Source organism: Leptodactylus fuscus, chromosome 2 (assembly GCF_031893055.1).
Source record: "Leptodactylus fuscus isolate aLepFus1 chromosome 2, aLepFus1.hap2, whole genome shotgun sequence".
Classification (NCBI taxonomy): Eukaryota; Metazoa; Chordata; class Amphibia; order Anura; family Leptodactylidae; genus Leptodactylus; species Leptodactylus fuscus.
In genome coordinates, this window is record NC_134266.1 from 263,229,452 (window position 1) to 263,241,486 (window position 12,035).

General features: G+C 44.9%; 1 protein-coding gene across 1 annotated transcript in view; it reads left to right on the plus strand.

The window, feature by feature from the left end:
* The window catches only part of SLC36A4 (solute carrier family 36 member 4), a 133,515-nt gene that overhangs the window by 21,011 nt on the left and 100,469 nt on the right, over positions 1–12,035 (plus strand). Inside the window, exons 3-5 of the mRNA XM_075266129.1 lie at positions 502–592; positions 3,869–3,957; positions 6,390–6,485. Coding sequence (XP_075122230.1) covers positions 502–592; positions 3,869–3,957; positions 6,390–6,485 — 276 coding nt within the window. The remainder of the gene's footprint in view (positions 1–501; positions 593–3,868; positions 3,958–6,389; positions 6,486–12,035) is intronic.

A 12,035-nucleotide genomic window follows, 5' to 3' on the forward strand; every position in this document is an offset into this window, starting at 1 on the left:
AAACTGGATGGAGAATAGTGTATTCTATGAATCCTCACCTCATAGAATACACTGGAGGTTCTGCACACAGCATACACAGATAACATAGACAAATATAGAAGATTTCTGAGCAGGGACCACCCCCCTTTGTTTCCTTTCTGAGAATCTCTAAACCAGAGCGCGTTCTGTTCCATATACTGAGACTTCTATACAGGTACACATCCCTCAATAACAGCTAGCTTCCTTTTTAAAGAGGTATTCCAGTTCCTTTTTATATTGATGACCTGTCTATTATCAGAAAATAAGCAGAGAGTGTCCGAAAACCTAGCTGCAGAATCAGACTACATGGGGTTTGTTTGTAGTCTGTTACCAGTCTGTTCTTCATGTAACAGGAATACACTGGCGGTTCTGCACACAGCACACAGGTTTTCATCAGAGCTGTAGGCACAAAACAATAAGATATATTTTCATTGTCTCAAAATATTAACCGAATTTTTTTATACCGGCTGCTTTCTTTTCCAGTTTTGTTCAGACCCTGATACATGTCCTAAAAGGGAACATAGGCACCGGTCTTCTAGGGCTTCCTCTTGCCATAAAAAATGCAGGAATTTTGGTAAGTTCTCAAAATTTGAGGAAAGGGTGAGGGGCTTTGCGTTCTTCACATATTACCTCTCTTGTCTGTGGGCAGTGTCGGGTCTTGAATAGAGATGAGCGAACACTATTCGGATCAGCCGTTCCGAATAGCACACTCCCATAGAAATGAATGGAAGCAGCTGGCACGCAAACTTTGCCGGCGGCCGGTCGCTTAACCCCCTGCGTGCCGGCTACGTCCATTCATTTCTATGGGAGCGTGCTATTCAGAAAGGCTGTTCTGAATAGTGTTCGCTCATCTCTAGTCTTGAATAGAGTTGATTCGAATAGTATTCGAATCTATAGTTTCGAATAATTCGCTCCATAGGAATGATTGGAAGCAGCCGGCGCTTAACCCCTTGCTGTTCGGCCGCTTCCATTCATTCCTATGGGAGCGAGGTATTCGAAACTATGTTTCGAATACTATTCGAATCAACTCGAGTCTTGAAGCTCAGCCCCATTCACTTAAGTGGGAACAGGGGTGGCCTTGTCCTTTTGTGGGGGGTCTCCAAGCAAAATAATGGCAAGGGACACCCCCAATCAAATTTCTTTTAGTCCAGACCCTCTCTTTACCAGAAGGACACTCATTTGCATATGGACAAAATAGCACAGCATGTTGTGCTGTCTTGTACGGTACGACACCAGGCTCCCGAGGTTGCATACTTGGCGTATTTTACACAGTACTGTTCCACACCGTATAGCGCTCACTTTACTGACTATTACAGTATAACACCCCCTTTACTAGCCCCTACACAATACAATGCCTCCTGTGTTGGACCCATAGTATACAGTTCCCTTTACAGTATATTGTCCCCTTTTATAGCCACCACACACTATGTTGCCTCTTATGGCCACTTTATGGTATTACAGCCCCTGTTATTGTTCTACATCTAGTACATTGCCCCTTTTTTGGCCTCCACACGGTGACACATTAGTCCACTAACTGATGTATTATTCCAATACTGATATTTACTACTCATTGATCTCTGCTCCTATCCAGATCTGCCTCTGCTTCAGCCTCCAGGGGGCACCGCGCCCTACTCTGGAGATTGAACAATGCAACCCACCACTGCAGGGCCCCCTTGATCTCTGCACTTCTTTTGGTAAATAAGAGGAATTCAGAACTTTTTTTCTAACCCTAGACAGCCCCTTTAAGATGTAACTGTGCTTTACTATATAAGTGGCGACAAGTGGTGGAGCTTTATCTACCGTTCTTAGGCTTTGGACTTGACTCTGTAGATTTGAGCTGAGTGCTCTGAGTCAGTCGTCTTGCTTTGTTGGAAGTTTCTCTCCGGGCGCAGAGCTGTATGAGATTTCTAGATGCATTCAGCCAACAGAACAATGCTCCATTTCCTTTACCTATAATTCCCTATTCATTCCTATCTGTACCTTGCATTCATGTGCTTTTTCTGCCTTGATTTTCATTGTGACCCTGACAGTGACTAGAAGGATTCTTCCAGTAGTTACTGCTATTCTTCCTAGAGTTCTATGCACTGTTAAGTGAACACAGTGTTGTCTCTAAAGGGAACCTGTCTCAGATTTATGGGGTGATTCTAAACTTACAGGTCTTTATGTACTTAGTGTCCCAAATAGAGCTCTCATATTGCTTTCATACATACCTAGAGATGAACCCGATGAGCCTCATTGATCTGATGGGCGCGTGGGCTGAGGCTGGGAAACATCTAGCTTTGGTGCGCATGCACAATGAAATAAAAATGGTTTTAAAGTAAAGGGAACGTTGTGGGGTCGGGGAGTTAGTGGCTTCCATACAGGCGCTTATCCCCAATACCTACGAAGGGTCAGTTGTTTTACAGGGTATAGGATGTATTTTTAGCATGTGGAAGGAAACCCGCGCAAACATGGGGAGAACATGCAAACGTCATACAGATGTTGCCCTTGGTCAGAGTTGATCACCTTTCTTACCTTCCACTCGCGCCCCATGAGTGTCTGAGTTCATAGGATAATAGGAAATGAGCTTTATAAATTTTATATATTTATTAACCCATGTGGGTCGGTACTAGCCACTAACATATACAGAAATACATATCAGTGAATAGCAAGCAAATGCAGGTAAAAGCACAATACAATACAGAAAATAAAAAGGTGAATAAAAGAATAGAAAAGGGTAATACTAAACGAAGTTGTAGTTTGGTTCGCTGGGGCCTCACTCCTAAGACTCGGGGTGCGTGCTAAAGTCAGTAATAGAGCCGCAGTCTGCTCACATGGCTTTTAGGTGAAGACGTCTTAGGCCTCACTGCTATAACTCAACAGTGCTGCCCCGAATAGAGCTTCAGTAAAGAATTGTGCAGATGCTGGGAGTAGCAAGACTATATATGAGTATAGTCATTTATTTATTTATTTATTGTAGGCATGGACTACTTTAGGATAAGGCTATTTGGAACACTAAACCTCCAGTTCATAAGCACTTAAGGTTGATTTAGTGTTCCAAAAGTCAGTGATCGGTTACCTCATCTTGTATGTATGGGTGGTTTACCTAACAGGTTCTCTTTAAAATAGGCCAACATTATGTGAATGGTGGAGCTCCAAAATATGGAACCCCACAGATCAGCTCTTTGAAGTGCTGTAGCAGTTTTCCTTTGCTGATGATATCACATGCATCAGTCACATGGTATAGCAGCCGCTCAGTCCCATTCAAGCTGTAATATTAAGCACAATGTATGGTAATATGTGTGCTTAATATTGCTCACCGGAACGCTGCAACCTCTTTAACCAGCTGATCTGTAGGGGACCCTGGAGCCCCAGTGATCACTTATTAATGATCTATCATAAGAATAGATTCTCCCTAAATCAGTCTTGGAACAGCCTTTTAGTCTTTTTAAAGGGATCCTATCATTAAAAGTCATTTTTTTTTGTCCCTAACACGTAGGAATAGCCTTAAGAAAGTCTATTCTTCTCCTACCTTTAGATGTCTTCTCCGCGCCGCCGTTCGGTATATAATCCGTTTTTTGTCGGTATGCAAATGAGTTCTCTCACAGCACTGGGGGCGGGCCCTAGCGCTCAAACAGGTCTGGGGGGCATCCCCAATGCTGCGTTAGAAATCTCCAGCGAGAAGACATCTAAAGGTAGGAGAAGAGTAGCATTTCTTAAGGCTATTCCTACGTGTTAGGGACAAAAAATTGACTTTTAATGATAGGATCCCTTTAAGTCTTTATACTGGTAATATGTAATACAAAGGAGGTTGACATTAATATACTGTAGATTGATGCCATACTGATTTGTTTTGTTCTCTCTTCTCCAGTTGGGACCAGTGAGCCTTTTATTTTTCGGGATTGTCTCTATTCATTGTATGAATGTGCTGGTTCGCTGCAGCCATTTTTTATGCCAAAGGTAAGGTTGCCACTTTTTGGTATAAATTTTTTTTCTCTTTATAAATCTGCAATGGACAGAGCACCGGTAAGGGCTCGTTCACATCTGCGCCCGGTCTCCATTGTGCAGGTTTCCGTTTCCTGCACAAAACAGAGACAGGAGACGGAAACCTGCAGGACTCTTTCTCACCCATTCAATTGAATGGGTGAGAAAGCTGTCCGGACGTGAGTGGCAGTGAGCGTTTTGCGCTCTCCGCCGTAAAACCGGTTTTTTAAATCCAGACACAGAGTCGAACATGCAGTACTCTGTGTTTGGATTTAAAAAAACGGTCTCTTGGCGGAGAGCATAAAACGCTCACCGCCGCTCACGGCCGGTCCCGCTCTGTGGTTTCTGCATGCAAGAAGACGGAAACCACAGAACGGAGATTTACGGAATCCTGTATATCTATATTTTTTCCCTTGTTTCTTTATTGAAAGATGAAATCTGTACACTGCTTTCTCTAAGTGTAGGGGATTCTTGTATAATGCAGAGAAGCTGAGGCTGGGGAGGAGCAGTCCTATTTTAGTACACAGAACAGTCAATCTGTTGCCAAATGATAGATGAGAAGAGCTATCATGTGTCACCGGGATCACAGTTCTATCTGTATTATTTCCGGAGATATCACCAGTTTAAAACACAGTAGGAATTGAGATATTTCTAAGCAGCTACAGCAACTCGAGTTTTCAACTGGTGATATCTGTGGAAGTAATATTGGTAAACCGGTGATCTTGGTGTCATATGATAGCTCATCTATATTGCAACGAAGTCTCCGATGGTGAATGTATCCTATGAAAGCTAAAATCTGTACATTGCTCCTATATATTTGTATGCAGGGACAGGCTCTTGTGTAATGCAGTGGCTCGAGGCTGGAAGGGGTCACTTCTAACAGTTATATCCATATTTTATATGGCACCAAGATCACAGTTCTATCTGTATCATTTCAAGAGGTATCACCTGTTAATAAGCTGAAATCTGTACACTGCTTTCACTAAGTGTAGGGGGCTCTTGTACAATGCAGAGAAGCTGAGGCTGGTTAGGAGCAGTCATATTTTGGACGTTTTAAAGCATAGAACAGTTCCCGTTCAAACATGGCCACCATGCAGTGTATGGTGTCATGCTTGGTAAGTGCTCAGCACTCACCTCTTCAAATAGCTGATGGGTTGGATGCCCCGGGGTCAGTTCCCTGCAGGTTTTTAAAGGGGTTGTCCAGAATGTACAGAACTGATGCAGAAGGCTAGGTAAGGTGCAACATTGTCCCTGCTGCTCTGGTGCCCCCCTCCGCTGTCTGGTCCTGTGGTGTCCGGGGGCTGTTCTGGTGGAAGTCCTCACCACAAGTGACCACTGGGGTCAATCAGTGGCCTTAGGGAATCACGGGAGAGAACCAGGGATGTCAGTCCCTTATGTCACTGGCGACGTCCCAGGTCCTTTCCCCAGTGGTCACATGCTGCCAGGACAAGCCCAGGGGTGGCGGGTGATAGAAGAGAATGGGTTTTTTTAATGTTTCATGTTCTCCAACCTCCTGCTTCAGTTCTATATTTCCTGAACTTCCCCTTTAAGGATAAGTGATCGATTTATTTAGCCTGGAAAACCCCTTTAACTATACCTCATTCCTTGCTCTTTGACACATTTTTTGCAAGTCTAACAAACCCCTTTCAGGCTAAGGCACCATGGGACACCCCGCAGCTATAAAGTGCTGCACGAAAAACCGTGACCGCAACACTTCGCGGTTCTTCCTGCAGTGCTTTAAACAGTTCATGGAGTTTTCCGTAGATAACGTTGACGTGCTGTGATTTCCAAAACAGCGCTGGTTTTGGAAGTCACGACGTGTCCGCGCCCCGGTTTTTACCGCAAAGTGAGCATGGGATTCACAAGAACCCCATCCACTTTGCAGTTACTTCAAAACGCTGCGATTTTTTTTTTTTCCCCCACAGCATTTCCGCCGCGGGAAAATCACAGCGTGTCCGACCTGTGGGCTCTGGCCTAAGGCTGGACACCTTCAGCATCCTTATTATGTCCATTCTACGACAGCCCCGAGGTCTTTTGCTGGCATGCGGGGGACCTATACAAATTTAGGCAGGTGGTTTTAATGTTAGGGCTGGTTGCTATATTACAGCATGTGTAGCATTCTATATAATTGATCCCATAGGTAACACATTAATTCTTTCATTACATTTTGACAGGTAGAAGCAATAAAAATCTGCATTATGATAAGGGATTGAATCCGCAGCGGAGAAATTCAATAAATTAGAGTAGTCAGAGGAACGACTCTCCTCCACGTATCAGCAGATCCTCTTTTATTGCCTGTTAATGATCCTGTTATTACCATCCTGATGCTTCTAGAGCTTTTTCCAATAACTTTGCTGTGATTGTCGCTTGCACCGTTATCACCTCTTTGTATGTGAATGTCATTTTAGGTACAAAAAAGCAAATTTAGGCTATAGCGAAACAGTCGGGCTAGCCTTGGAAGTGGGTCCTGTGAGAAGCCTCCAGCAATACGCCTCGGCGGGAAAGTAAGTCTAGTGCTCAATAAACATGGCTGAGGGGTCTTATTAGTCATTTATTCAATACCGGGGCCTTGGGCTTATATGATACTAGCATCGTCTGCGGGTTGGTGTTGGCGCTGAGCCGCTTATATTTAGCCAGTTGCTGTTGTGGATGATCCGCCTGCTCCCGCGTTTCGGCTCTGCTACATCACAGCATATGCGCAGCATAATCAGTTGTATGTATATCTCTGCATATGGAGAGCGTAATCGGCTGTGCTACAGCGCTCCTTAAGCTCTGCTACATCTGGCCATTTGGACTATAGGGGAGTACTTATGTCAGTGTGTGAGCAGCTTCTGTGTTACAAAGGGCTGAATGAATGTTGCTGAAATGTGCCGAAGTTCGATCAGCCTGCTCCCGAGTCTTGGCTCTGCTACATCGCTGCATATTCGTAGGATATCCAGCTGTATGTACATGTTTGCATATGGAGAACCTACAGAGGTGTGCTACAGCGCTGCGTAAGCTCTGCTACATCGGGCAATTGTGATTACAGGGGTTTGATTATGTGACTGAGCAGCTTCTGTGTTACAAAGGATTGAACGGATGTTGCTGAAATGTGCCAAAGTTCTCCCCCATCAGAGGCAGAACAACACATTCCCCGTCGTACTCACTGAAACATCTACACCCGATATACTCCTCTTGCCCACACACAGCCTGCATGTTCTGTAGCCTCCTGATCTTCCATGAGACTCCATTTTCTTCAGCTTTCACACTGTCCAGCTTCATCCTATATAGCTCCGCCCACAAAATAGCATGTAGCTCCGCCCACTGCCTAGCATGATTCTATCCTAGAAAGGCTGAAGGACCTGTGATGATGTCATCACAGGTCCTTTAGTGTTGTGTGAACCTAAATTCCTTCACTGCGGTCGTGTAGTGACGTCATTTACCGGGATAAAAAGTAGCCTATGTTTTAATCGGGGTTTTTATCTATGTATGTGGCAAATTTCATGCAAGTCCGTACAGCCGATTTTGCGTGACTGAGGAACAAACATCCAAACCGACAAACTTTTATTTTATGTTGTGCGCTATCCACACGATAATAGTAAACGGAATGTATGGGGTCCAAGTGCATCCATGTTTTCCATCAGATCTGGGTCAATAGCAAGACCTAGTACTAGATACTCAGATTTAAATGGTAAATACGGTGCCGTGTCTTCAACACCCCCCCGGCCGCACCAACTCCAACCTTACAATGGTGTTCACCAGAGCCCCAGATGGGGGGATGGACTTGACTGCACTGCTGGACAGAGCGGTACGAGTCCGGAAACGCCAAACACACAGCGCACCACAAATCGCGGCAAATCAGACACTGAGATCTCTGACCAGCAGGTGTTTCAGGTAGCGGTGAAGGTCGAAGGATCCAGGAGGTTGTTGTGGGTGGTCAGCAGGTGGCAGCAGAGAGTAAAGCGTAGTCGTATGGTCCAGGGTCGTCACCAAGAGTAGGGTTGAGCCGATCTTGAGATTTCAAGATCGATTTTAAAATCCAATTTCCGATCATTTTCCAGCTGATCTCGATCCCGATCGTGAAATTTGCTCGATCGCCGATCGGAATCCGATCTTTTCCGATCCCGATCTTCAACCCTAGTCAATGCTTTTCTATGAGAAAGGTCACTTTTAGGGTTGAGCCGATCTTGAGATAACCTCCGATCTCGATCCCACTGGAAAAGATCGGGTCGGAATTCCTATCTCGATCGTGAAACTTACTCGATTGCCGATCGGAATCCGATCTTTTCCGATCCCGATCGCTCAACCCTAACCAAGAGAGAAACACACAATGGGTATTCCAATGGGAATGTCAGGCAGGCCGGGTCAGTAACAGGAATTGTCAATTCAGGAAGTGGAGGTCTGGAGGCAAGCCGGGGTCATAAACAGGAGCAGGCACAGTACAAAATCAGAAGGCAAAGGCAAGGTCAGAGGTCAAAGCAAGGGGGTCAGAAACACAGGTAATCAGACACAGGAACATGCTTACTATGTGGACACAAGATCAGCTGAATAGCCAGCGACGGGCTGAAGCTAGAGTCCACCTTAAATAGGCTCCGGCCCGCCGCTAGGCCGGAAACCGGAAATCCCCCATCCGGCTCATGCTCGTGCATGACCAGCACTCCGTTTACTGCAATCTCCAGCATCGCCCACATGTAGCAGCTGAGGCAAATAGTCTATGATTGCTCAGGAATGGTGTGGGCTAGAGAAAATAAATCCAACTGCACCAGAATCAGCGAAGCGGCGCCCATTACTGCAAAGAGATGGAGTAGGAGGTGACAGGTTCCCCTTCATTTTTTTTTTTACTTTGAAAAGCAATAAAACTTTATATACCCTTAAAGCCAGACGCAGATTTCGTGTGACATTTCAGTCGGTACGTGCTGGTGGCGACGCCGCTGACAGCCGGCAGAGGATTTGCATCTTGTTTATCTGGTTATGCTCGCGCTCGCTTCCATTTATTTCCTGTCTGTATCTCTCCTTCTATCAGCCGCTCACATCTCTTTTTCCACTTCACTCTTCGCCCTCCTCCTCCTCCTCCTCCTTTATCGCTTTTGTTTTCTTGGATGTTTTTCTTAATTTTTTTTTTTTTCTTCGCCTCTTTTGCGACACATTAGCACATCCCTCATTACGAGCGCGGTTACCGGAGCAGATACCGTATCTCCAGCCCGGCAGAGCTCGCCTCGGTGATTAGTTCCCGCGCTGATAAAACTCGGATGACATTGCAGACAATAGTTTGTCTAATTCTCCGCGGCACTTTCCAGATGGCGTCTTTGTTGAAGTCTCCGGGCGTACTTTAACTGCTTACACCCCCTTGTGTTACCTGACGGCAGGAGCAGGCTACATCTCCCCGCCTGGAAGCAATTGCTCGGGTTTCTCGCCGCTGTCTGATCCATTTGTAGCTATTGTTAAGTGCGCGGATGATGATATCAAGGAAGACAATGATCCGTAATTGCAATGCTGTTAGAGTTGCCGTGGAAACGCCATTGTCGGAGTGCGTTTAGGTTTTGCGGAGATTTTCATGCGGCACTATCGGGACCAGCCGTACATTCAGGTTGTTTAGTCAGGTCACTCTGACTCTTTTAATCCATTTGACCTGTAGGATGTGATTTTTTTTTTTTTTTTTCTTTTTGTTTTGTTTTCTCCCCCCCCCCCCCCACCTTTTTTTTTTTGGTTTTCCTCCCATTTTTTTCATCTTCACAGGCCAAACTTTTCATATTCTCCATTGACAAAGTTGTACAAGGGCTTGGTTTTTTTTATTTTATTTTTTTTATTTTTTAGAATGACTTCTATTTTTTTAATGGCACATGCAAAAAAAAAAAAAAAAAAAATCAATTCCACAGTTTTTTGTTCTTATAGCATTCACCATGTTAAGAATGCCATGTTAAAGGGGCTCTATCAGCAAAATCATGCTGCTAGAGCCCCACATATGTGTGAATAGCCTTTAAAAAGGCTATTCAGGCACCGCTAGAGTTATATTAAACTACCCCCCCCCCCCCGTTTTAAAATAATAACCTAAAAAAGAATGTGCTCTACTTACGCATCGTGCACTGTGGGCGGGCATTCAGGGTGCGTCTTCTTCTTCATCCACGCCTTCTCTTCCTCCGATGTCCTTGGGTCCCGTCCTCCTCTGGCGCTCGCGAACGGACATTGATAAAAAAAGAATGCCCTGGGCATATGCGCAGTAGCATGCGGCTTCTACTACGGCTACTGCGCAGGCGCCCAGGCCATTTTACTTTTTATCAATGTCAGTTCTCGAGCGCCGGAGGAGGACGGGACCCGAGGACATCGGAGGAAGAGGAGGCGTGGATGAAGAAGACGGCGCACCCTGAATGCCCGCCCAGCGTGCACGATGCGTAAGTAGATCACATTCTTTATTAGGGGGTAGTTTAATATAACTTTTACGGTGCCTGAATAGCCTTTTTAAAGGCTATTCACGCATATGTGGGGCTCTACCAGCATGATTTTGCTGATAGAGCCCCTTTAAAGTCTATCACCTTCCTCAAGCATATTCAGCTGTCGCTGTCATGTTACAGAGCAAATTACAGTGAATAAAACCCCCATAGAATTGGACAAAAAAAACATGTACAAATGGGGCAGTTGGTGCACTGGGGGCGGGCCTTCAGCTCCCTGGAGCACTGCTCTTGCCACTCATACACCACCCCCTGCACTGACAGTTGATCCTCCCACTTTTATGACATCACCCATCATTCTTGAGCAAGAGCAGTGCTCCAGGGAGCTGAAGGCCTGCCCCCCACTGTACCAACTGCAACTTCAAAGTTGTTTTTCTCCTAATCTACATAAGTGACATACATCACATGACTATGGACTATATCACATGACCATGGACTGTGTAATAACATTTATTTGCATAAAGTGGACAATCCCTTTAAATCTACTCTGTGAGTCAATACTGTTATAATGGTGCCAAATGTATGTTTTTGGTTTTTTTTGTTTTACTACTTTTGCACTTGGTAAACACTTTATATTCACGTACCATAAAACACATAAAGCACAAACGTTTATATCACACCAAATTTCCCCATGTTACATATAAAAGTACTTAAACAGTGGGTTGCAAAAGTATTCATACCCCATGAACTTTTTCACATTTTGACACTTTAAAGGGATTCTATCATTTAAAATCAAATTTTTTCTCGATAACACATAGGAATAGCCTTAAGAAAGACTATTCTTCTCCTACCTTTAGATGTCTTCTCCACGCCACTGTTCGGTAGAAATCCCGTTTTTCGTTTGTATGCAAATGAGTTCTCTCGCAGCACTGGAGGCGGTCCCCAGTGCTCAAACAGCACTGGGGGCGTCCCCAATGCTGCGAGAGAACTCTGCAGCGACGTCTCTATCTTCTTCTGGAACACCCTCTCCCTGTGTTTTCTTCCGTCCTGGGTTTCAATCTTCTAGGCCTCTGGCTTCGGACATAGCAGACTGCGCATGCCCGCGGCTACAAGAAAAATGGCCGCTTACACAGTAAGCTGTGTAAGCGGCCATTGTCTTGTGGCCTTTGGGTATGTTCAGCCGGCTTTGCAGGCTTTGAAGTTTGAACCTAGTGCCAGAAGAAGACGCACAGAGAAGGCTGTTCCTGAAGAAGATGGAGGCGGCGCTGGAGAGTTCTCTCGCAGAATTGGGGACACCCCCAGTGCTGTTTTAGCGCTGAGGACTGCCCCCAGTGCTGCGAGAGAACTCATTTGCATACAGACGAAAACCGGGATTTCTATCTAACGGCGGCGCGGAGAAGACATGTAAAGGTAGGAGAAGAATAGCCTTTCTTAAGGCTATTCCTACATGTTATCGAGGAAAAAATGTTATTTTAATGATACAATCCCTTTAAATGTACTTTATTGAGATTTTTAGTAGTAACCAAAAAAAAGTAACACAGAATAGTGAAGTGGAAGGAAAATGATTTATGGTTTTCCGAATTTTAATCAAATAAAAATCCAAAAAGTGTGATGTGCAAAAGTCTTCAGCCCCCTATATCAATACTTTGTAGAGCCGCCTTTCACTGCAATTACAGCTGCAAAAAAAAA